The sequence below is a fragment of the Lytechinus variegatus genome, chromosome 6, assembly GCF_018143015.1.
Source record: "Lytechinus variegatus isolate NC3 chromosome 6, Lvar_3.0, whole genome shotgun sequence".
NCBI lineage: Eukaryota > Metazoa > Echinodermata > Echinoidea > Temnopleuroida > Toxopneustidae > Lytechinus > Lytechinus variegatus.
This window is the reverse complement of record NC_054745.1, coordinates 9,011,060-9,037,427: the sequence shown is the minus strand read 5'-3', so window position 1 is coordinate 9,037,427 and position 26,368 is coordinate 9,011,060. Positions and strand designations below refer to the sequence as shown.

The 26,368-nt window shown below is 35.7% G+C and overlaps 1 protein-coding gene across 1 annotated transcript in view; it reads right to left on the bottom strand.

The window, feature by feature from the left end:
- Nucleotides 1-2,565: 2,565 nt before the first annotated feature.
- LOC121416975 (zinc transporter ZIP12-like) overlaps nt 2,566-26,368 on the bottom strand; it is a 31,692-nt gene continuing 7,889 nt past the window's right edge. The window contains exons 2-12 of the mRNA XM_041610518.1: nt 21,595-21,885; nt 18,740-18,947; nt 17,951-18,171; nt 16,834-17,005; nt 15,863-16,032; nt 12,558-12,710; nt 11,276-11,380; nt 10,298-10,349; nt 8,615-8,767; nt 7,873-8,060; nt 2,566-2,757 (exon numbers count right to left, since the gene is read on the bottom strand). Coding sequence (XP_041466452.1) covers nt 2,623-2,757; nt 7,873-8,060; nt 8,615-8,767; nt 10,298-10,349; nt 11,276-11,380; nt 12,558-12,710; nt 15,863-16,032; nt 16,834-17,005; nt 17,951-18,171; nt 18,740-18,947; nt 21,595-21,885 — 1,848 coding nt within the window. The 3' untranslated portion in view covers nt 2,566-2,622. The remainder of the gene's footprint in view (nt 2,758-7,872; nt 8,061-8,614; nt 8,768-10,297; nt 10,350-11,275; nt 11,381-12,557; nt 12,711-15,862; nt 16,033-16,833; nt 17,006-17,950; nt 18,172-18,739; nt 18,948-21,594; nt 21,886-26,368) is intronic.

Below are 26,368 nucleotides of genomic sequence, written 5' to 3'. Positions count from 1 at the left end.
GAATAAATGAATACATTAGCACTATATCCCCATTCATATTACCACTACTGAGGCACCTTCATTTACATATATACTTGCTTATGGGCCATAAAGCGCCTCATACCTCGGCAAAGAAGTTCAGACGCGTTCTAGAGTATGCAGCATAAAGAGTTATAACTGTGGTAGCCATGCCATTGTGGCAATTACCATGGAAATCTTAAATGTGAACCCTCGCTGTTACCATGATGGTAAACATAATGAAAAAAGTAACAATAGTAAAGATGTACACAGTAAAAGCTGTGTTGTTAACCGGTGTAAATAGAGGACCACACCAGTTATTTTACACCATTGTTAAATTGGTGGTGTTAGTTTTACACCTATAGGTGTTATTACAACACCTATGGTTGTTACATTTACACTCTTTGGTGTTATGTTCATTCTCTACGGTGTTGTTTTAACACCTCAGGGTGTGGTCCTCTATTGACACCAATTGGTGTCAGTTTTAACACCACAGCTTTTACAGTGTATGTACATGACTATAAAACTGGTCACACGATTGAAGACAGTGCCACACAGTGCGTTTACATGATGGGCTATGTAGAGATGTGATTCACTCTGTTAAAATACTCAAATGTGAAGGGCATTTCACACTGTGGACGCTTCTACAATGTGAATGTTCACAGTGTGTTCACATGTAGAGATGTGATGCACACTGCCAAAATTATCAATTCAATAGTGTGAAGATATCATCACACCATGGACAGTTCACTGTGTGTGTTCACAGTGTGTTCACAGTGTGTTCACATAATGTGCTATGTACAGATGTGATGCACACTGCCAAAATTCTCAATTCAATAGTGTGAAGATATTATCACAACATGGACACTTCTACATTGTGAATGTCCAAAATGCGTGCACAGTGTGTTCACATGAGGAAATATATGACGATGTGATTCACATTGAAAACATTTTCAATTGAACAGTGTAAGGATACTTTCACACTGTGGACACGTTTACAGTGTGAGTGTACGCAATGTGTTCACACGGTGAACTATGTAGAGATGTGATTCACTTTGGTAAATCTGGACAATTATTTGGTCAGACGTATGTCCAACACATTGGCCATTTTGAACATTCCTATTCAAGAGTATTTCAGATTGAATCACATCATACAATGCAAGAAATGAACTCAAACTTTATATCCCTCTTCCATTCAGGTATTTAAAAAATAATGCATTATTATTTCAGAAATGCAACGCAGTATATGTCCTATATGCAAGCTAGAAAATCACTGCTACATTTTTATTTACTTTTTATTTTGTCCTTTTCTTTTTTGTTGCTCTTAGTTATTTTATTTGTTTACCATTTATTAAAATCCAGGTACAAAATATCAGCATAAAGGTGTTTTTCATCAATGACACGATGAAAACAGAATAAAAATTCTGACATAAACCATCATATTATACACGAAAATAGAATAAAAATCTGAATCAAAAATATATACGCAATGCTTGGGGGCATAAATAAAGGATTATTTTTACATAAATGAAAGAAATAAATCGAGAAGGGACACTAAGGGACACTAATGAAGTAATGAAAATGACAAACCATCATTTATTGTTCGAATTAGACATGAAATGAAATACTCCGAAAATTTGCTTTTCCCAATTGATCTTGGGCCCGGCAGCCACTGTGCAACGCCAGACCGACGAGACTCTATCCCTTTAATCGTTGAACTCCAAACAGGGTAGCAGCATCTCCAATCTTTTAACGTCTTTTTTTCTGACGCTTCAGGGGTTCGAACCCCCGACCTCCCGGTTGTGAGACGGACGCTCTACCAACTGAGCCAACACACTGGTAGTAATGTATAGGTAACTATAAAACATTTTAGAGTCCAGATCATTTTGAATAATAACAACGTTACTAACCGGTGTACATAGAGGACCACACCGGTTATTTTACACTGGTGTTAAATTGGTGGTGTTAGTCTTACACCTATTGGTGTTATTACAACACCTTTGGTGTTACATTTACACTCTTTGGTGTTATGTTCAATCTTTAGGGTATAATTTTAACACCTCTGGGTGTGGTCCTCTATTAACACCAATTGGTGTCAGTTTTAACTTAACACCACAGTTTTTACAGTGATTACATCATTCTTATAGAGAAATAAAGGAATCGTATATTAAAATAAAAAATATAAGTAAGGGTTATATTACACAAAAACTTTGGATTACAAATATAACCCAGAGAGAACGAAGCAGGAACATCGGTAATAACATGAAAATGAATGAAATATGAAAATAGGAATGCATTCATATATGCTGATAATTATTGTTTAAGACAGCCAACGTAAAGTGAAAATTAACGTAGTATCATCAGATATACATTCATAAGAAATACATCTCTTGTTTATTGTTTACTTTTATTTTAATCGATGGGACACCGAGTTGGCTGGTCCATCGGTATAATTCTTATTATAACAATTATTAATCAAAATTCAATTTTAAAAGAATGACAATCCTTCCCTCATTAACGCTGAAGATAGTTCCAAGTCAGTAGTAGTTGTGATATTTTGATCTACCCAAGGACTGCCCTGTTCAGATTGCAACGCTAATGGCGTCCTCCCGAATGATGCCATGTTTAGATTGCGACGTTGATGGCGTCTTCGTAGAGGGCAATAATCAGTATTATGGCCATACCAAGTAGGAAGCCTAAATTCTGGAATAAAAATATGACACCTTTTCTGGGTCCCTTGTATCTATGGAGTAGAGGGAGCTGAAGAAAATAGAGAAGAAGAAAAAAAACGAAAAAGTAAAAGGTTAATTCCAGTTCTGGTAACGATCTCAAAATGACTTTTTACAGAATCCAATATAGTGACCACCCAAGTGTCTTTTTGTATGAATAAAAAATATGTGCCAGAGGATTCTGAAAGAAATTGTGTAATTGCTGAGAAATAAGCAAAATAAGCGCGGATTCGGTCACTTCCGTCGGGTCTTTATTCCAGCAGTAATAATACATTGTCCCACGTGTGCTTATCTGTGTTGGCGATCTTCAATGTGATCGTATTTCAGCTTAGATTTTATGATTTCACGAAGTTCAGTTTATGTAGCTGTACCAGATCTAGATCCACGATGATATAGTTATAATTAACCTTGGTTTTACAGACTTTCTCACTAAATTAGTGTTTTACTGCAACTACTATCATTTAGCTTTAAAAGCATGAAGGCACAAATTCTTTCCTTTTTAATCAATTATGATACTATTAGAAACAATCGAGGACAGAGAAAGGTCCGTAAACAACAAATCAAAAGTTCGAATAACATATTCATGGTATCCTTAACATTGTGTTATCATTAAAGCATGAAACAAATGTTAAATTGCGATTCAACGAAAATGCAGAAAAAAGGCTAATCATGAAAAAAAACACCCAAATTAAACACATAATGTCTATGGGTGTCAATAAAAATGTAAACAGATTTTGTGCTATACATCTAATGGCAGATCTATCTCTTTTTTTAGTTTTAAAATCATATTTTATTTCTTCATGATAATATATAGCAAGTGAAAATAATAAAATAGCATGAAATCATTAGTATAATTGAATCAGAATTCATACATAAACATATCGAATTATTAATTCTATAGGTAAACTTATAATAAATATTCATAATCACAAAGGGAATAATAATACAAAACAGAACCTTCAACATTTCTAGACTCTAAAATCTCTATGATTATAATTCAATTTTAGAGCACAAATACACTTTGTGATCTGTGAACAAATGTTAAGTTGAACAAGATTTTTTTTTCTTTACATTACCATTAAATCAAAATAATTTGAGAAAGTTATATTTAAAAAACCTACATCCACTCAGACACACTGTTAGAAAAAATAAAAGAAGTTCCTGCAGCAGAGTCTCGAGAACACCTGTAATCTTACCGAATTGCGTAATCTTACAGGAAATTGGTATTTGATGTATGGAATCTTACAAATTTCCTTGAATAAAACACCCTTTTCCCCTTTTTAAACAGACCTGTTCTGTTAAATTGCAGAAAAATTCTTGTTTTATGAATTTACAGAATGATTATTACGCAATTCGGTAAGATTACAGGTGTTCTCGAGACTCTGCTGCAGGAACTTCTTTTATTTTTTCTAACAGTGCACGCTTCACGACCCCAATCTCGATAATGCATAAGAAGAAGGAATAGAAAGAGAAATCATTCCCTTCTCGATACTGCAAAATCGGATTTTTTTATACCGTTTCGTACCCAACAACACCCAGCCTCATACACTGTAAAAACTGTGGTGTTAAAACTGACACCAATCGGTGTTAATAGAGGACCACACCCTGAGGTGTTAAAATTACACCCTAGAGATTGAACATAACACCAAAGAGTGTAAATGTAACAACCAAAGGTGTTGTAATAACACCTATAGGTGTAAAACTAACACCACCAATTTAACACCGGTGTAAAATAACTGGTGTGGTCCTCTTTGTACACCGGTTAACACCACAGTTCTTGCTGTGTACAATCTAGTTAATTTCTTGTGTTTTTTTTCAGACGGGAAGCTTGCAGTACAACTGTCCAAAATTTCGCATACATTCGTAATTCCGAAGCTTCGTAATTCCGAAGGTTCGGTTATTCCGAAGGTTCGTATTTCCGAAGGTTCGTATTTCCGAAGGTTCGTAATTCCGAAGGTTCGTCAATCCGAAAACGAAATAAGGTTCGTAATTCCGAAGGTTCGTTAATCCGAAAACGAAATAAGGTTCGTAATTCCGAAGGTTCGTTAATCCGAAAACAAAATAAGGTTCGTAATTCCGAAGGTTCGTTAATCCGAAAACAAAATAAGGTTCGTAATTCCGAAGGTTCGTTAATCCGAAAACGAAATAAGGTTCGTTAATCCGAAAACGAAATAAGGTTCGTTAATCCGAAAATTAAATATGGCTCGTATTTCCGAAAATGAAAATAATTCATTTTGGTAACAAAAACGATGTTGTCATTACAAGATTACACGATATTATGCAATGATAGTAATAACGATCGATGATGTGTGTTGGGGCCAAAGCATGTATTTCATTAAGAATGGCGCCCTGATCAAGCATAGGCTAATTTCGATTTTATCTGAGCAATTGATGCCTATAAGCAAATGGTTTAATTAAAGATGCAGGGGATCAAGTGTGTTGGAAGCGTGCGAGCAACCTCTAGATAATAGGATTTGTATTGGAGGGGATGTCATTTTTAATAACAGCTTCTGCTGGTAATAAAAATAAAAATAATACTAATAATGATCCATGTGAGATGTTGAAAGCGCGAATCGCAAGCTGAAACTAGTAGACATTTCATGTAACAAGACGTGAAGTGAGCATTCGGAGCATTTTTTGTAATCATGAGAAAGATGTGTATCTTTCTAAAGAATTAATGCGAGGGTGAGTTGTAATTTGTTTATATACTGACCTGGGGCCCGTTGCATGAAACTTTTTACCTGAGAAAACTCAGGTTGTTTTTACAGGAGTTTTTGCCCTGTGCTAAAGTAATTGGCGGAAATCAGACTAACCTTAGTTTTCAGTTTTTACCAGAGTTTTATCAGGTAAAAAGTTTTATGCAACAGGCTTCAGAAAGTAATCTTTTAAGGACTGCATTTAGTGACTCATGAATAGAATATATATCTCACGAACTATATAATGAGAGCGCGAACCGCAAGCTTAAAATTTGTGATATTCCAACCTGAAAACTGGACATTTCATACTTCTTTTTATGTAACCAGGAATAGAATGAGTTCCTCAATAAACAATACTTGATGCGAGCGAGAAACGTGAGCCAAATTTTTCCGATTTTCCAACCTGAAAACTGGACATTCTATAGCATTCTTGGATGATAATCTAATGGTGAAAATATCCGTTTGCAACAAATTGCCCCTATTGGCCCCTTTTTTTTACTTTGCCCCCCCCCCAAAAAAAAAAAATACGTTCCGCCGCCATTGGCTAAAACACGCATCGTCTTCATGGCTAACTGCAAAAAGTTCTTAAAATGTCCCCTTTAGATCAGATCAGAGCTTATATATTTAAAAATTCTGTTCGCGCTTCTTGCTAGCAGTTATTATCTAAATTTAGTTACATAGGCATCTCGCTTTGAAGATCACAAACATATTGCCCATCATATTAACAAAAATATAGCTCGCGCTCGCATTATTTAAAAAGGGTTTATCATGTTATTACATATTTACTTTATTTTATAAGGATAAAGCTAATTATTGACTGTTAGGACTACCCTTTCAAAGAAACAAACAAAAATAAACTTTAAACTGCCGATCAAGGAAAATATGGCTAAAAAAATCCCCCCCTCTATTTGACGAAAGTTGGATCCGCCGGGAGGGAGGCAGGGGGCATCAAAAATGTAATAAAAAACAGGGGAATTAATATTTTCCAAAATGGGAAAGTTCCTTTTTCAAAAATAAATATGCCGTTTTTCATGTTTTTTCGAAATAAAATACTCTTTTTAAAGTATACAAGTTAAGTTAAGTTTTCAGGCTGGAATATTGAAAATTTTCAGCTTGCGCTTCGCACTCTCATTCGATTGGTGAAATATGCATTCTAAAGAGGTCACTAAATGCTTTCTTTAACAGGTTCCTTTTCTGGTCAGTATGTTTAAGCTCGCGTTTTGCGCTCGTGTTAATTCTTTAGTTAGATGCACATCTTTTTAATGACAGCAGAAATCTGCTCGGATTTTTAAAAACTAATTTTCATTTTTTATTGAAATAAACTAAAGTTTTAGCTTGTGATTCACGCTCGCAACACCTCGCAATAATGCCATTTTAAGAATAACTGACCACAAAAAGCGTTATACAACTTCACCTTTGAATTTGTTTTACCAAGCCGCTCGCTCATTATACTCTCTCCCGAAAAATAAAGCCTAAATATACATTTTGCCATAATAAGAAGTCACTTCAAAAAAGTTATTCTCTACTTAATCACTATCAAACAGGCAATGACTTCAAGCAGATGATAATCTTAAGGTGAAAATATCACCACAGTCCCAATTTTGACGTATGAGTTTCATTTTTTGGCTTTACCCCCAACGAAAATTCGTTCGGAAGGCCCTTGCCTTCCCATCCTCATATGATAATTGAACGGCAACAGTGTCCCCCGCCCCCCTCCCCTTGCCTCTGCCTCTGCTTTCCCGGTTTTCATTTTTCGGATTAACGAACCTTATTTTGTTTTCGGATTAACGAACCTTATTTTGTTTTCGGATTAACGAACCTTATTTCGTTTTCGGATTAACGAACCTTCGGAAAAACGAACCTTATTTTGTTTTCGGATTAACGAACCTTATTTCGTTTTCGGATTAACGAACCTTCGGAAAAACGAACCTTATTTCGTTTTCGGATCAACGAACCTTCGGAATAACGAACCTTTTTTCGTTTTCGGATTAACGAACCTTCGGAACAACGAACCTTATTTCGTTTTCGGATTAACGAACCTTCGGAACAACGAACCTTATTTCGTTTTCGGATTATCGAACCTTCGGAATAACGAATCGTCGGAATTACGCCACAAATGTTCGGATTAACGAACCCTTTTTCGTTTTCGGATTATCGAACATCGAGGTATAGGCAATTTACGTGTTTCGGAATTACGAACCTTCGGAATAAAGAACCTTCGGAATTACGAAGCTTCGGAAATACGAAGTGTAACCCAAAATTTGACTCAATTACATTGTTAGATGTGTTTGGATCTTGAAGTTCCCACAATAGCTGTTGTACCGTATATCGGGTTAATGCAATAGCGGACCTAGTTACCAGCCTTGCAGTACACACAACCTGGACCCGTATACGGTCCCTTGTGGCACACCTGATTCGATGTAATACTGACAAAAGTTTGCTGAACTTACCATGTGAACAAGACCAACGTAAAGAAACGTGCCGGCGGTAGCAGCGAAAATCCATTCCCTCGCGTTCTCCGTTTGACCAAGAGGAATGCCGACCCACAGTCCCACGAAACAAACGCAAGCCGACATGAAATTCCAAAACACCGCTGTCAAGAGGCGCATGCCATTATTCAGAAGGACGGCCAGGTCACCTAGAAGGGAAATTGAAATATAAACATGCGACTAGTAGGAGTAACTAAAAATAGTTCACTATAACGGCAGAAATAAATGTTATTTTGAAAATTAAACGAATTACCGCAAAAGAAAATATACTACTTTAAATTATAATAATAAATAATAATAATGAGACTTGTAAAGCGCCAAATCCACTCTGTAGAATGCTCAAGGCGCATAAAGAGCTGAGAGTCAAATAGCAAAGTTTTTAGAAGATTTTTGAAAGTTTCGACAGAGGTACATATTTTTATGTCTTCAGGAAGGCTGTTCCACAAAGTGGGGCATGCAAAAGCAAATGATCTTTCCCCCCAAGAATACATTTTCATTGAAATATAACGCAAACATATATAAAAAAATCTTATTATTTTTCATTTGTTGTAGAAAGAGGAGATCTTGCTAATCAAGGATGGTTACGAATATTTTTCCAATTCTTCAATCTTTCAAGGGTTTTGGCCTTTCTCAAGTAACATTCGTTTTAATGGGACCTTAAGGTTTCATGTTATAGCTTCATTCAAAATAGACCCGAGGTTACCTAGCTCGTGAGGTAGCTCGTGACAGAAGACGGCGATACTCGTACTGAGTCCTGCGGGGATGCCGAGGGTGAAGGCAGCACCGATCGCCAGACCGTCTCCGAAGTTATGCAGGGCGTCCCCAACGATGATCATGAGAGGCAATGTTCCGCACCCTGCAGCGATACAAAGTTGGCATTTAAAGGTAAACAATGCTCATCAGCCAATCAAAATCAAGGTTTCTATGAAAGTTACCATTGGATGACAAAGTGGTTTTTCTTGCATAGAAAGATTTTTTTTCAAAATCAAACACGAAAGCAATTCGATGTACAGAAAAAATAATGAAACGAACATGTTTCCTACAACTGTACATTCGTACTGTTGTCTAATGCGTAAGATGTTTTAACTGACAAAATTATCATAATACAACGGGGCCCAGTGATAACAATAATAATAGGCATTTATATAAAACCATCTATCTGGAAAAATATTTTATTCCGAGACGCGTTGTTTTTATTATTATTATTATTATTAAAACAACAAAAACAGGAAATGAATTAAACACAACATACATAGTTGGAATATATGAAAACTATGAATAAGTCGACAATTTTTTTTTAATGATTTTTTTACTAAATTTATAGACAAGAATTATAATTTATAAAAAAAAAAGGCGCCACGGGCGGCCAGATTCGGACAGCTACCTGCAACAGGGAGAATTGATTACTTATTAGACTCTGGCAACACGTAGTCTTAACTGAGCCCGTCTTACGAAGAGTTGCGATTGATCTGATCTACCACCACTATGGACGGCCAGCAACATCAACATCTAAAATGTATGTTTATTCAAAACATTTTCTAGATACATCCATCATTCTCTTGAAAATTATGTGTGATTCATTTTGTTTACGTAGGAGATTGTGCAAATTTCCGGTAGAAAAAAATGATGGTATGGGATTTCCATAGAGTTGATATTGATTGGATCTGTCGGAACTCTTTGTAAGATGGGACCCCGATTTTCTACAATAGACATCGTAAAGCTTGATCCACCAATTGTAAAACTGTAGCAGAATCATATAGCAAATCTTTTCTTGCAACACCACCCACAGTCATTTTGTGTTGGGTTAACAACCACCAACGTTAGGCGTTTTGACTCCGCACATGTGCTTCATTAGTGAGGGCGTAAAAATATTAACGTGTAAATATTATACAAATGCTGCACGCAAGCGCGTGCATGCAGGGCCAAATAATGAACGATGTGCGAGAAGAGCCAATGGATATCCCGCACCGACATGACCGAGGTCCGCAGGACCGAGTGCGGTATATCCATTTGGCGAGTCGAGCACAGAGTTCATTATTTAGGTCCTCCATGCACAAGAATGCGTGCATTTTTTGTTTTATACAACCCCTCTCCTCCCCCATGTTACTGAGTTGCCCCGAATGCTATTTGATATAAAGTCTAGATAATTCCAGAACTCGTACTATCCTGCACTCTGACGTCAGAGTGCAGGATAGTACTTTTGGTATGACGTCAGAGTGCAGGATAGTGCGTTTTGGATGCAATAGTGCAATTCGCCGAATATCATGTGATCCGATTTGGACCAATCAGATTACAGAACATTCTTGGGAGTTGTACAATAAACTTTATAACCCTACTACTACAATATAAAAATCATACTCTCTACACGCAATACCACAGTATTTACCTTGAAAGCAATATGACTCATTTGTGTCCACTTCTCCGTTCTCGGAATCTGCCTGTCAGGTGAACAAAATAAAGGTTAGTTCTACTTAAAGGTCAAGTCCATCCCTAGAAAAAAAAAGTTGAGTTGAATGAAAATTGAAAAATAGAAGAAGCATAACACAGAAAATGTCACCAAAAAGACATTTTAAATTTTCGCTTATTTTTCACAAAAGAGTTACATACACACCTTAGTGATAGAACTATAATAATAATAATAATAATAATATAGAATTTGTATAGCGCATGTTTTCACCTTGCTAGGTGCTTAAGGCGCTCCTATATTACCCCGGCTAAGCTAGTCTACCGATTCTGGTGCGCACAGCTTTTTGAGGAATTACTTCCTGCCGGTACTCATTTACCTCACCTGGGTCGAGTGCAGCAAAGTGTGGATACATTTCTTGAGAGAGTCGAAATGATGTCCCTCATTCACTATTTCTTTTGATTCTTAGAGTTTGAATTAATAAAAATTGAAATATTGTATAATATACAATATTTCAATTTTTACAGATTTGAGAATAAAGACCCTCTTGTTTGATCCACGAAATGTTACAAAAAATAATTACACATGTTCTGAGAGGAATAAAACTTTGTTTCACATGACGATGATGAGAAAATAAGAATATTTAACATTCCATGTAATCATGGTAAAGAAATACAAAAGAAATAGTGAGTGGATCTCCTCGTTTGCATACCGACTGTCGGACCAGGATGTGAATATAACTATTTCTCAGTTAAAACTGAGAAAAACTTTCAAATGTCATAACTTTTTATTTTACATCCGATTTGTATGTAATTTTGAAAAAGCATGTATATGCACTAAGAATAGTTGATTTGAAATATCGATGACAGAGGTGTATTAAAAATTCAGTTTAATTAATTTAATCTTAATGCCTAATGAAATAAAAATATACAATGTGAATTGAACAGTTCTTTTAATTACCAAGTTTCTCTTGGAATCGGTCATTTTGCCTAATCCTTTGGCTGAATTCTCGGTGGATTCCATGTTTATTGCTGGCTCTTCATGGGAGTGCGAGTGTCCGCCGAACTGCAATGGGGGTGGGGGGGAAACAAAGAAAACACGAATAGTTTTACGAGAAATAGTTAAAGGAGAATGAAACCTTTGGAACAAGTAGGCTTGTGTCGAAACAGAAAAATCAAAGAATAAGATCAAAGAAAGTTTGAGAAAAAATAATGAGAAAGTTATGAGCATTTGAATATTGCAATCACTAATGCTATGGAGATCCTCCCATTTAAAATGCGACAAGAATGTGTGATGTCACATGTGAACAACTTTCCCTTTGATGAAATATAAAATACCCTCAAAATGTCTCTTTTTGCTTTTTCTCATGTTGATACAAACTATTTATCCATGACATATTCTTTAAAAATCTGTGTTACGTGCCCTCCTATAGAAAGAACATATAATCTACTGATAGATGTGATAAAAAAGGCAGGTTAAGTGAAATATATACTAAAGTAATGGGGAGAGTTGTTCACAAGTGACATCACACATTTTTGTCGCAATGCCAATGAGAGGCTCTCCATAGCATTAGTGATCTCAATATTAAAATGCTCATAACTTTCTCATTATTTGTCCGATTTTTCTCAAACTCTTGTTGATCTGTTTCTTTAATTTTTCTGTTTTCACAAAAGCTATCTTTTTTCAAAGGTTTCATTCTCCTTTAAAAGGGGTCTAAGATACGTGTAATACTTCTTGACGTCACATAGGCACGTATCCTGTGTATACGCGCATCAAGGTACAATAAAAACCACTTTAATTTAGGAAATGACATTTCATTGATTTGTTTTTAGTTCACGGTACATGGAAATACATCAAAAGCTTATCGCATGACGTCACAAATTCCCCCATTTTTTTTCTAAACTTCTAATAATTTTTCTTTAATCGTTGAGTAATATTCCTTAACATTAACATTAATCTTTCACCCTTCATTCTGCGATTTTTACCCTAATCTTCTTGTCAGGGTGAACGTTCCCTTTGAATTCCGTGGGGGGGGTTCCCCGTTTTCCGTCTCGCGGAGTATCAAGGAACTCTAGGGCTATATCTTTATCTGGCATTTCAACAGGGATAAAGTTACAAAGCAAATGCATGAGAACAAAAGAAGAAAAGGAACAAGGATGCCTACAGTAAAAGTCAAGGGTGCCTGGGAGAGGAAAAGGTAAAACAAGTTACTGTAGGCCCCAGGCTTTCCACCCCTACTTACATTTGCCAAACTGGAAACCCTTTCAACCAAGAAGAAGAAGTAGATGGCTAATTCAATCACCAGGCATTTCCAGACGTATGCTAGTTCAGGATTGAGGGGCCCATGATTGGTGTGGGCGTGGCCGGAAGCGTCGTGTGCATGCAATCCCACAGCCTGAGAATAAAATGAAAGAGAGATTCATTTTTTTCATTGCTTGATTTAAATAGTAAGTTCATTGGGCCTAGAGTGTGTTTTAAATTGTGTTTACAGTGTGTTCACAGTGTGGCTACAGTGTGTCACAGTGTGTTCAGTGTGTTTAAAGCGTGTTTTAAGTGTGTTTACAGTTTATTTACACTGTGAACATGTTCACAGTGTGTTTACAGTGATTTTACAGTGTGTTTACAGTGTGTTTACAGTGATTTTACAGTGTGTTTACAGTGTGTTTACAGTGGGTTTACAGTGGGTTTACAGAGTGTTTACAGTGTGTTTACAATGTGTTTACAGTGATTTTACAGTGTGTTTACAGTTTATTTACACTGTGAACATGTTCACAGTGTGTTTACAGTGATTTTACAGTGTGTTTACAGTGTGTTTACAGTGTGTTTACAGTGATTTTACAGTGTGTTTACAGTGTGTTTACAGTGTTTTTACAGTGGGTTTACAGTGATTTTACAGTGTGTTTACAGTGGGGTTACAGTGTGTTTACAGTGTGTTTACAGTGGGTTTACAGTGGGTTTACAGTGTGTTTACAGTGTGTTTACAATGTGTTTACAGTGATTTTACAGTGTGTTTACAGTTTATTTACACTGTGAACATGTTCACAGTGTGTTTACAGTGATTTTACAGTGTGTTTACAGTGTGTTTACAGTGTGTTTACAGTGGGTTTACAGTGATTTTACAGTGTGTTTACAGTGGGTTTACAGTGATTTTACAGTGTGTTTACAGTTTATTTACACTGTGAACATGTTCACAGTGTGTTTACAGTGATTTTACAGTGTGTTTACAGTGTGTTTACAGTGATTTTACAGTGTGTTTACAGTGTGTTTACAGTGTGTTTACAGTGTGTTTACAGTGTGTTTACAGTGGGTTTACAGTGGGTTTACAGTGTGTTTACAGTGTGTTTACAATGTGTTTACAGTGATTTTACAGTGTGTTTACAGTTTATTTACACTGTGAACATGTTCACAGTGTGTTTACAGTGATTTTACAGTGTGTTTACAGTGTGTTTACAGTGTGTTTACAGTGGGTTTACAGTGATTTTACAGTGTGTTTACAGTGGGTTTACAGTGATTTTACAGTGTGTTTACAGTTTATTTACACTGTGAACATGTTCACAGTGTGTTTACAGTGATTTTACAGTGTGTTTACAGTGTGTTTACAGTGATTTTACAGTGTGTTTACAGTGATTTTACAGTGTGTTTACAGTGTGTTTACAGTGATTTTACAGTGTGTTTACAGTGTGTTTACAGTGGTTTTACAGTGGGTTTACAGTGTGTTTACAGTGTGTTTACAATGTGTTTACAGTGATTTTACAGTGTGTTTACAGTTTATTTACACTGTGAACATGTTCACAGTGTGTTTACAGTGATTTTACAGTGTGTTTACAGTGTGTTTACAGTGATTTTACAGTGTGTTTACAGTGATTTTACAGTGTGTTTACAGTGTGTTTACAGTGATTTTACAGTGTGTTTACAGTGTGTTTACAGTGGGTTTACAGTGTGTTTACAGTGTGTTTACAGTGTGTTTACAGTGTGTTTACAGTGTGTTTACAGTGATTTTACAGTGTGTTTACAGTGTGTTTACAGTGGGTTTACAGTGGGTTTACAGTGTGTTTACAGTGATTTTACAGTGTGTTTACAGTGTGTTTACAGTGGGTTTACAGTGTGTTTACAGTGTGTTTACAATGTGTTTACAGTGATTTTACAGTGTGTTTACAGTTTATTTACACTGTGAACATGTTCACAGTGTGTTTACAGTGATTTTACAGTGTGTTTACAGTGTGTTTACAGTGTGTTTACAGTGGGTTTACAGTGATTTTACAGTGTGTTTACAGTGGGTTTACAGTGATTTTACAGTGTGTTTACAGTTTATTTACACTGTGAACATGTTCACAGTGTGTTTACAGTGATTTTACAGTGTGTTTACAGTGTGTTTACAGTGATTTTACAGTGTGTTTACAGTGATTTTACAGTGTGTTTACAGTGTGTTTACAGTGATTTTACAGTGTGTTTACAGTGTGTTTACAGTGGTTTTACAGTGGGTTTACAGTGTGTTTACAGTGTGTTTACAATGTGTTTACAGTGATTTTACAGTGTGTTTACAGTGGGGTTACAGTGTGTTTACAGTGATTTTACAGTGTGTTTAGGGTGTGCTCACAGTGTGTTTACAGTGACTTTGGAGTGTGTTCACATTGTTTTTACGGTGCATTTACATTGTGTTTACAGTGTGTTCACAGTGTGTTTACAGTGGGTTTACAGTGGGTTTACAGTGTGTTTACAGTGTGTTTACAATGTGTTTACAGTGATTTTACAGTGTGTTTACAGTTTATTTACACTGTGAACATGTTCACAGTGTGTTTACAGTGATTTTACAGTGTGTTTACAGTGTGTTTACAGTGATTTTACAGTGTGTTTACAGTGATTTTACAGTGTGTTTACAGTGTGTTTACAGTGTGTTCACAGTGATTTTACAGTGTGTTTACAGTGTGTTTACAGTGATTTTACAGTGTGTTTACAGTGATTTTACAGTGTGTTTACAGTGTGTTTACAGTGGTTTTACAGTGGGTTTACAGTGTGTTTACAGTGTGTTTACAGTGTGTTTACAGTGATTTTACAGTGTGTTTACAGTGGGTTTACAGTGTGTTTACAGTGATTTTACAGTGTGTTTAGGGTGTGCTCACAGTGTGTTTACAGTGACTTTGGAGTGTGTTCACATTGTTTTTACGGTGCATTTACATTGTGTTTACAGTGTGTTCACAGTGCCTTTACGGTGTGTTAATGGTGTGTTCATAGTGTGGTCACCATATGTTAATAGTACACATGCAGTTCCAGCTGTTAAAAGATGCTTATTGCATCGGTGCAAAGAATTGTAGCATGCACCTCACATGGGTTGAGTGCAGCACAATGTTGGTAAATTTCTTGCTGAAGGAAAACACGTCATGGCTGGGATTTGAACCCACGTCTTCCTTTTTGTAAGACGAGAATCGTAACCAATAGGACACGACGTCCCCACTTATATTTCATAGTTGGCTTAGTGTGGCAAAATGTGCCAGATTTTTCATTAGAGCAATTGCCGCCGGAGCAAAAGTCACGGAACGGTTATTTTACCTGCGGTATAAGATGTAATAATGCATCCCCAGTGAGCGTAGCAACGGCAAGCGCCATCATCGTCTGAATAATGGCTTCATACACGAATCCACTCATACAGGGAAGAAAAAGGGCGCCAAGGATGGCGACGAGACTGATGACCAGTACTGCTAAGTGACTGTAGCCCCAAACTGGAAATAAAAAAAAGGATATAAAAAATAAATAAACAAAATATACTGAATCATCGTAATAATAATAATACTTTCTAGAATCATGAAAGGACGTCATATTAATCGAATTCATGGTCAAACAAAATACCCGTGTATGTGACAATTTTTAGTTGGATGGTTGGATAATTTGCTTAATACTTAGAACGTTGATTAGACATTAACATACTGTAACGAACTGAATTAATAATTGCCCTACATGGTAATCATTATGATGATAGACCTGGAACATGTAGTAATGATAATAAAAATGATAATAACGATAGTAATGATGACAATAATATTCGATGCATTCATATCACAATAACTATATTGTTAATGATAAGTATATAATTTCCTTCCTCTATTATTACATTCTTGCCTTTACTGTACTATAGGGATGAGTAATAAATAGAAGAGACAAAGTGACTGTTTTTACTACATGTGTATCAAGTATTATCTGTTGATAAGCTGTACTTCTTCTAATGTAAACTAATAATGTGTATGCTGTTTTTTTTTATTTTCTTATTCATATATTCTGTTAATTTTCAAATTACTTGTATTAATTATATTTGATTTGTTATACAAAATTATGAAATTCCAATAAAAACTTTTAAAGAAAATTATATCATTTCATCTCAAAATTTAGTTCCTCTATTCAAATACGACTATAAGCTATTATAGTTATTCATTATCAATAGTTTTCCCAAGAGGTATACAAGCTATTTTAACACACTCAGTGGCGGGTTGGTAAGTTATCCCCGCCCTTCTACAAAGTTCACTTACTTTCCGCATCTGTGTATGAATTGGTCGGATCCACGTGTACGTCTGCGCTGCAGACACCCGATAAAATCTGTTGGATTAATGACGGGGCCAGGGCTGCGTACTGGGACTCCGTGATACCAGCTTCGTGATCGATTCCATGAATGTCTAGGAGTTCCTCCCCCGTGTAGCATGTCTGGTTGGTAAAAAGGAGGAAGTCGTTAGCTGAAGCAGTGTCATGAAATAGCTGATTGGGTGAGATAAACTTACCACGTGACGTGACAAGTCCTTATAGGTCACCTGACCGCGGAAGTGTCTAAATCGCATCATTATTTTTTTTTCTTCACATAATACTTAAAACGCTGCTTACTTCAAAGAGTTTAGGGCATGCAGTAGGTATTAAACAGTTTTAAAAAGTGTTTGAAATATTAAAAAGCAATGTTTAATCAATATCTTCAATAACTAAGCATGATTTAAACTTTTAAACAACTCTTATAAATTTGAAGTAGCATTTGATATGCGTGGTATGAAATGTTCCAGTAGATAAGAACACCCTGGAAAAAAATATACGCATACACTTCTGAGGTATTGTTTCCTGGACAGCAGATCTTAACACTTATAGTATGTGGAATAACTTCTGACCGGTGTTTCCGGGTCACTTTAATATCTTCACTATTTGAAGCACTAAATAATGGTTTCGGGTGCTTTTTTTCAGGGCTTCATTCTTACAACATATCGCATACAACGGTGACAAAATGACTGTACAGCTGAGATTTATTTTAAGACACACCTCTCCCTGTCCTCCGTAACACAAGGATTACCGATCAATCGATAGCGCGAAGACCAATCAAGATCAATGTTATACGAGCATTTGGTTCAAAATACTGACCAGGAACCAATCAGAAGTGCTCTTTCATATTTGCAATTTAACGCTAAGCTTTGTGTTGCGGGGGGCCCATGTGGGTGTTTCATAAAGCTGTTCATCAAGTTACGCAATGCTTTTTACACACGACTGGAACATGTTCGTAGATCCTAATTAATCACACAAGGATATATCTCTTAGCACAAGTAACGGTCACCAGTCGTGCCTGAAGTCATTTGTATATTATACTGCGTTATGATAACCTTCCTCGATACCTACAGCAGATACATTGAGCTCATCGGAGTGCGCACCGTGGTCATGGCCGTGGTCGTCGACCACCCTCCTCACGCGATGGATGTATCCCGCCGCTGCCACCGAAATGTCATCAGCATGACGTCTCCGTCTGTGATCGTGGTCGTCATGGCCAGCATCGGCGGCATGGTCATCGTGTTCGGCCGAGGAAGCACCAATGCCAAGGTCCGAGAGCAAATGTTCGAATTCTGGAGAAGAAAATGGCATTGCGACATTAGAATTCCTTTTAATATTTTTTTTCATTGGTAGAGCTTTTCTTGTAGAAATATATCGTCAACAGTTTCCAAGGGGTATTTGTTAACATGTATACATATAGATTAATGTCATATCAAATGTGTTTTTTTTACACAAACCGAGACTTCAAATCTGAAAGTCTAAATTTGATTATATAAATCCTATAAGGGAAAGGCCCATGGCGACATTTCCCTGGTAAAGAAAACGCAAAATATGTTATCTAATCATTTTTTTTCACAAATTAAGCTATAAAACAATATCATGGAAAATTGGCATATTCTACTTGCACATAAAATACTAAGTTACATTTCCGTCTTAAAAGATCTCCTCAAAGACACAGCTAACTTAAGTGACAATTACAATCAAAGCGAAACAACCTGTTCCTATTTGTCTATTTTTTTCTTTATTCATTTTGTTTCTTTGTTCAGTATCAATCAATGAGGGCTATTCACGATACTTTTCTTTTTTTCAGACCGATTTGGAATTATATTTTGTTATTCCTATTTGGCTCTTCGACGATACCTTCTTCGGGAATAACTCCGCCTTCGGCGAATGAGTCAAAGATTGTGTCCACGAAGGCCTCGGGCGACGGCAACGTCGCCTCGCCGATACAGTATCCCTGGAGGATGCTAAGGACTACGAGCTCGGCGATGGCGTGGACCTCCGATTCGTTCGCTCCGGCCTCGTGGTCGGTGACTGATGCAGTAAAGACCGATTCGACATCGAAACACTGTGAGGTTTTTCATGAAAGAAGCAAGGGACAAACGCAAGTTAGATCAGCTATAAGGAGCGAGACTTAAAAAGAGTTACAACGGATCCGATCAACCTGAACTGTATGGAAACCCACCAATGTCATATCTATTTTTCAGAAGAACTTTGCAAAATGTCCTTTGTGAACAAAAGAAGCACATTAAGTTTTCAAGAAAACAATGAATTTAAGTATATTCAGGATAATTATCTAGAAAATATTTTGAACAAAACAGGCAATATAGATGTTGATGTTTTGCCTTTCCGTAGTTGTGGTCGATCGGATCCATCGTAACTCTAAGATGTGGTCGATGATGGGAATGTTGGGGTGTGGGTTTATCCTTAAATGTTAATTACACCACAACAGAAAGTTTATTTGAATGAGAGGAGAAAAAAATCAAAAGCATAACTGAAAATTTCATCAAAAATTATAATTGTACACTTAGAAATATATGGCATTCTAAAATTTCGATAAGTTCCCCAAAACATTTATGCACAACTTAGTGAAGTAAATCATTCATATTAATTTTGGAAATTTATTATTTTAATTATATATCATTATTTGCAGGTGTTACATATAGAAAACCCTTCATCAAATCAAGGTGGGTTAAAATAATGACAATTCCACATTAGAAGGTGAAGGTTCAGAGTTATTGTTAACCCTTAGGTTACATGATTAAGGAAAGGAATTATTTTATGTTATTTTCGGTCCAAAGTTTAAGCTGGAAAAGAAAGAAATAAAATACGAGCAGTTCGCAAACAAAACGCAAGTAATGCAAACTCCATTGTTATAAGATGACGCCATAGATATATACCGCAGATGAGCGCAATAAAATCAACAGAGCACAGCACTGCACTTGAAATTGGCATCGTATCCAATTAGTCTTTCCAATGGTGTATGTTGTTGTGGCTTCCAAAATGATCTTTAAAGGTCAAGTTAACACCAGAAAAATGTTGATTCGAATAAATACAGGAAAAATCAAACAAGCATAACACTAAAACAATCATATAAATCGGATGTAAAATAAGAAAGCTATGACATTTCAAAATTTCGTTTTTCACAAAACAGGGATGTGGACTATTTTAGCGAGGGATATCCTCGACTGTCAATTACGCATGTCACTGAACTGTATAATTGAAACAATAAAAAACGAAATAACTAATTTCTTTGTTTTTTATGGTTTGAATTATACAATATTTCATTTTTTTACCGATTTGACAGTAAAGTCCTAACTGACTGAACCATAATAATGGTAATTCCACATATTCAGGAAGGAATTAATCGTTGAAAATGATGGAAATTAGAATATCTTATATTCGAAATAGTACAATCCAAAAGAATAGTGAATGGATGACGTCATCAGTCTGTTCATTTGCATACCAACCAGGAACTGTTTTGTGAAATTAAGCAAAACTTCAAAATGTCATAGCTTTCTGTTGGAGTTTTTTCTCTTTTTATTCGAATCAACTTTTTGTTGAGGTGGACTTGCCCTTTAATCTTCGTGACATTTATGATGTTTTCTTTTTTTCAAATGGGGAACTGCCTTCCAAGGAATATTTATAATTACATACTGCATATGTTGGCAGATATTCATCTGCTTTGGGATAGTCCTGATGTTACAGTCTTTTCAAAGCAATTAGCAATATACTTTAGCAAGGGCAAATCCACGATTTCCCTCAAAAAGGCTTTTCACTATCAAATCGAGGTAGTTTCTTTTGAGGAAAATATGACCAAAAAAACTTGACAAGCAAAAATAGGGGATCTTTACTAGTTCATTATCGAGTTGAGGTCATTTCTTCCATGAAAAATTTGATCAGCAAAAAAGAAAAAAAGGTCGGCACTACCAAAGCGATACAATCCCCCCCCCCCCCCCATCCTGTACTTTCGATATTCACTTGAAACGTATAATGACACTTTAAATTATTGAAATACAGGAATGTTCGAAATATCTTATGATATTTTTTTTAGTTTCTTAGGAGAATAGAAAATTGTTTATCATTTTAGCGGTAGTGGTTATATTATACGACTCTAACATAATACGTTTTTCAGTTATTAAGGTATTGGGTTAGTGTCGCGTAAACATTGCCCTTAAAATTGAACAATGTGCTCGTTATTAGTCAGACACAACTGGCCTTAAAATAACTTTTGTAATTTGTTGAATGAAAAACTTTAAAAAAATTGATTCAACACTCCCTACTGTTTCCAATGATATTCATGAAAATGTTTTATGCGTTAACTGTGATGCATTAATTTATGGTGAAAAGGGTTATAAATTTATTTTAAAACAATTATAAAGCCTGTAAAGGTCTATTATTGCCACTGATTTTATAATTGTCCAATAGTAGTAGTAGTAGTAGTAGTAGTAGTAGTAGTATAGTAGTAGTAGTAGTAGTAGTAGTAGTAGTAATAGTACATGTAGAAGTAGTAGTAGTAGTAGTAGTATTTGGAGTAAAAGTACTGATGGTAGTATAATGGAGGCCACAAAACTGTCATTATTATCATTGCTATTTACCCAATTATCACTTTCCAGTATAATTGTTATGAGAAATATGTGTGTGTGTTGGGAGGAGTGGTAGAAATATATATTTTGCTTTCATGATGCCAGAGTATAGCATATAAGTATATTTACCGTTGTCTGTGTTTCTGCCGTGTAATTCTCACCAATTGAGTGGAAAATTTCTTCAAGGTCCTCTTCCGACAAGGTAGAATTCGCCCCATTTTCTTCCGCGGACATCAACTTCCCAAACACCACCTCCTCGTCGAGATCCGTCCCGCCAGGCCCGGCGGCACACAAGGCCTCCAAGTCGAACAGAGCATAAAGCAGCAAGGGCCCCGCTTCATGGAACACATCCTCGCTGAAACCATACGTCGAGTCAACGTTGAGGGCAGTAAACAGGTCGGTCACAAAATCAACGGCGCACTGCGAAGAACAAAAGAGAGTAAATTACATGCAGACTATATGCCTATGAACTTCAGATTCATAAAACCACAACAAATATTTGTCGAATTTCGGTTCTAAGGTTGAAACGTTTAGAGACAGATTAATCAATCACTCCCACGTACCCTTGGTAATTATGAAAAGCCCATGTTTACGCTATACAGTGCGTCCCATCAAAAAAATAAGAAATCCATTTTCTGAGACAGATTTCATAATAATTATTGAATATGTTTTTATTACAAATTTGATACTTGTAAAAAGAGTGGAATCGCATCGTTTTAATTTGAGACCAATAACTTAGCAAATCATTCACGCGTGGCGGATAACAAGCACTAAATTTATTCCTTGAAATGCCACCGCGCTGTAAAAGGCTGCGGGGCTAAAGCCAGGGTAATAATATCCAAGTCCTTTGGAAGCGCATAGAGACGTTATTTATAATGTGTTATGCGCTATACAAGAACTGTCTATTATTATTATTATTAAATACCATGGGCCACGGAAGCGGGGGGGGGCTGGGGGCTTCAGCCCCCCCCCCCCCACTTTTCTTTCAAAACCATGTACAAAAACGTAAAAATTACCATATGATTGTGATTTTTTGCATGGTCAGCCCCCCCCCGCGCCACTTTGAAAACCGTTCCACATGCACGGCCCCTGAATATTGTACCATGTAAAAAACGATTGGCGGTAGTGACCTGGGTCCCCTACTCTTTCTTGTTTTTATTTATGACCTAAGTGAATGTTTATTATCATGCTCATGCAATATATATGCAGATGATGTTGTTATTTATATTGATGATAAAAGTACCGAAGTCATTACTTCTAAATTACAGTCTGATCTTGAAAAAATAAGTAGGTGGTATAAGAGAAATAAATTAAAAGTTAATGTCGACAAAACGTATACTATGTTATTAAAGCGAAACACGCGATCTTCTCAAGAATTAAACATATATCTGGATAATAACATTATAAAACAAGTAAAACATATTAGGTATCTAGGAATCGAAATTGATGAGAATCTTTCGTGGAATTTTCATGTAAAGAACCTAAGTCAATCTTTAGCTTATAAGTTATTTTCTTTGAAAAAGGTCAGTAATTTCACTAATACGAATGTTCTAAATCAAATTTATAATTGTACAATTCAACCCATACTGGATTACTCTTGTTCGATATGGGGGAACTGTTCTGTCAGTAATAAGAAAATGTTTAGATTACAAAAAAGAGCAGCAAGAATAGTTTAAAAGAATTTTGATTATACTCATAATGGTTTTGACATTATTAAGAGATTGAAATGGCAGGTTTTAGAAAAAAGACGAAATTATTTCCTTGCATGTATTATGTATAACTGTGTCTATGGACATGCTCTGATACGTTTATGTAATTCTATTGATATGGTTTTTGATAGGCATCCAATGAATACAAGATTTGCCAATTCGCTCAACGTAGTTATACCTAAACCGAACATTGAGTTTTTTAAGAATAGCTTAAGATATGCAGGAGGAAAGGTATGGAATAGTTTAGATTCGGAACTCCAGAATGCAACTTCAATTGATACATTTAAAAGGAAATATAAGAAAACACACTTCTCGTAACACTCTCTCCGCTCTCTTTATGCCGGTTTGTGTTTTCAACTTTCAGTTTGGTTTTCATAACCCAGTGCACTTATATGATATCTTTTGTTATTTTTATATATCTATGTTTGTTAATACCTATGTTACTCAATTTTGTTTTACTATAATTTACTCTGCCTGAATTTGAATTGTTTAATGCACCTTTTCTGTACATTGTTAGATATTTACTATGTCAACAGGACCATGTTGGAAAACAGTGTATATCTGAACATGCTTATCCTGTATAAAGATTTTTAAATAAATAAATAAATCACGAACATTTAGTCCAATTTCTCTACGTACATGTACGCAACCTGATTAGGCCTATGACATTAAATTTCAGACTTGTCTTGCTCATCAACGCGTTGAGTGTTCGCCTCATAGGTATCAAAATATAGAAGAAAATTGAAATATATGATGATGATTTGAAGAAAACATACATTGGAATCTCGGTTTCCCTTTTTTCTGGGACGCACTGTACATGTATGTATAAGTTTCATAGTTGGATAGGTCATACCAGAGAATAAATTGAAGTCAAACTCGCCTTTTTCTTTCTTTTCTCAACGAACAGGGGAACGAGAGTGCGAATCAAAAGAGGTCTAGTTTTTGTTCCTTTTTCATTCAGCATTAATGCGAATGATTGTTATCCGCATATTCTTTACGAGTGCAGTTGACCCGAAATAAGTAGTTATATTTCCAAAGACACATTTTCTATCTTCATATTTTTGCGAAGCAGTAATGGGCACTAGTGGGTAAACACATGGCATGCTGTGGCGAACGACAGTACTAACGATAAGACAAATGAAAGAATAAAGAAAGGAAGAAAGAAAGAAAGAGAGAGAGGGGGAGAGAAGGAAAGAAAGGAAGGAAAGGGGAAGGAAGTAAGGAAGGAAGGAAGGAAGGAAGGAAGGAAGAAAGGAAGAAAGAAAGAAAGAAAGAAAGAAAGGAAGAAAGAAATAAAGAAAGAAAGAAAGAAAGAAAGAAAGAAAGAAAGAAAGAAAGAAAGAAAGAAAGAAAGAAAGAAAGAAAGAAAGAAAGAAAGAAAGAAAGAAAGAAAGAAAGAAAGAAAGAAAGAAAGAAAGAAAGAAAGAAAGAAAGAAAGAAAGAAAGAAAGAAAGGAAGAAAGAAATAAACAGAAAGAAAGAAAGAAAGAAAGAGAAAGAAAGAAAGAAAGAAACAGAAAGAAAGGTGAAGGAAGGAAAGGATAAAAGAAAGAAAAGGGGAAGGAAGAAAGAATGTCAAAGACAGAAAAGGTAAAGAAAAAAAGAATTACAAAGAAAGGAAGAAAAACTAAGAAGATGATCATCGCATACTTTTAGATGTTTATTATCATTTACATAGTCCACTATGTAAACATCTTCTTCGGCGTGTGATATTATTTTAGCACTGTTGAATTAGAACATTTTAACAGTGGGAACCATACGCTTCACTATGTAAACACACAGTTCACATTCACACTGTCGAGGTGTCCTCGGTGTGAAATGGTAAACTGCCAATTCGTCTACTCACTACACAGTCTACCTTCATTTAGTCTAATGCCATTCCGTCCATCAACATTTCGTCAATCATCCACTATAAAAACTGTGGTGCTAAAACTGACACCAATTGGTGTTAATAGAGGACCACACCCTGAGGTGTTAAAATTACACCCTTAAGATTGAACATAACACCAAAGAGTGTGAATGTAACAACCAACGGTGTTGTAATAGCACCTATAGGTGTAAAACTAACACCACCAATTTAACACCAGTGTAAAATAACTGGTGTGGTCCTCTATGTACACCGGTTAACACCATAGTTTTTGCTGTGTCCATTTGGTCCAATAATCCCATTTTACTTAGTCCATTAGAATGCAAATACTCAGGATGTCCAAAACGTGAAATCATCTCACTTATTTTTGTTTAATTTCTTACCTATATGCATCTGATTAGTGTATTTACAAGTTTTTATATATTTATTGCGACGTTTTCTCAATGAAATATATATTTTACACCGGATTCCCTTCAAAGGACCCCATGGAAGAAAAGTGGTATTTTATTAATACCGCTAAAATTGGCCATCCTCCATATGAATGAATGCAAACAAACAATATTTTTAGGCTAAAGCCTTAGTTTTCCTCCTAAAGATGTATGCGTGAACTTAAATCTTGTGTTTTTATGACAGTTGACAATCATTGAATGATCATTTTATTATTCCTCACCTACAACAGTCGTTTGCTCTTTCGAAAACAGATTTCAATAATGTAACAGTGTAAATTATTGAATTCTATAATACTTCCCTATACTAGCAACATGTTCTATTATATCATTGTTGTTTTGTTTGATTCACTGTATATCATATACTTCTTTTCATATGTGTTTACTTCTTATTGTACATGGACCCCATGGAAGAACACATTTGTCATGTTGACAAAAATGAATATGGTCCATCCATCCGTTTTGCATTTTTTTATACGGAAAAATAGATACTATACTACATTATATTATACTATATTCGCACTGTTTGAACATCTAACAGCACATGACACGTCTTTCAATATTCCATTGTGTGAACTAAACACTATGGCCCGTATTCTGAAGTCGGGTTTAACCTAAACTCAGGTTTAAAGTTGTGGTTTAGGTATGGATAGCCAATTGCTACATAAATCACTAACGGTAGAGATATCATTATTTCAGCTCATTTGGCTCTCATAAGCATTCATGATAGTGATAGTATTGGAAGTATAAATAGATGATTGTCTTCACCATCGATGAATCAGTAATGAGCACAGTAAGCATAAAAAACATACAACTGAATAAAAATTTTGACAATTTTGGCTTCCCATAATTTTAGCACAGAGTTAGACCATGGTCTAAGTT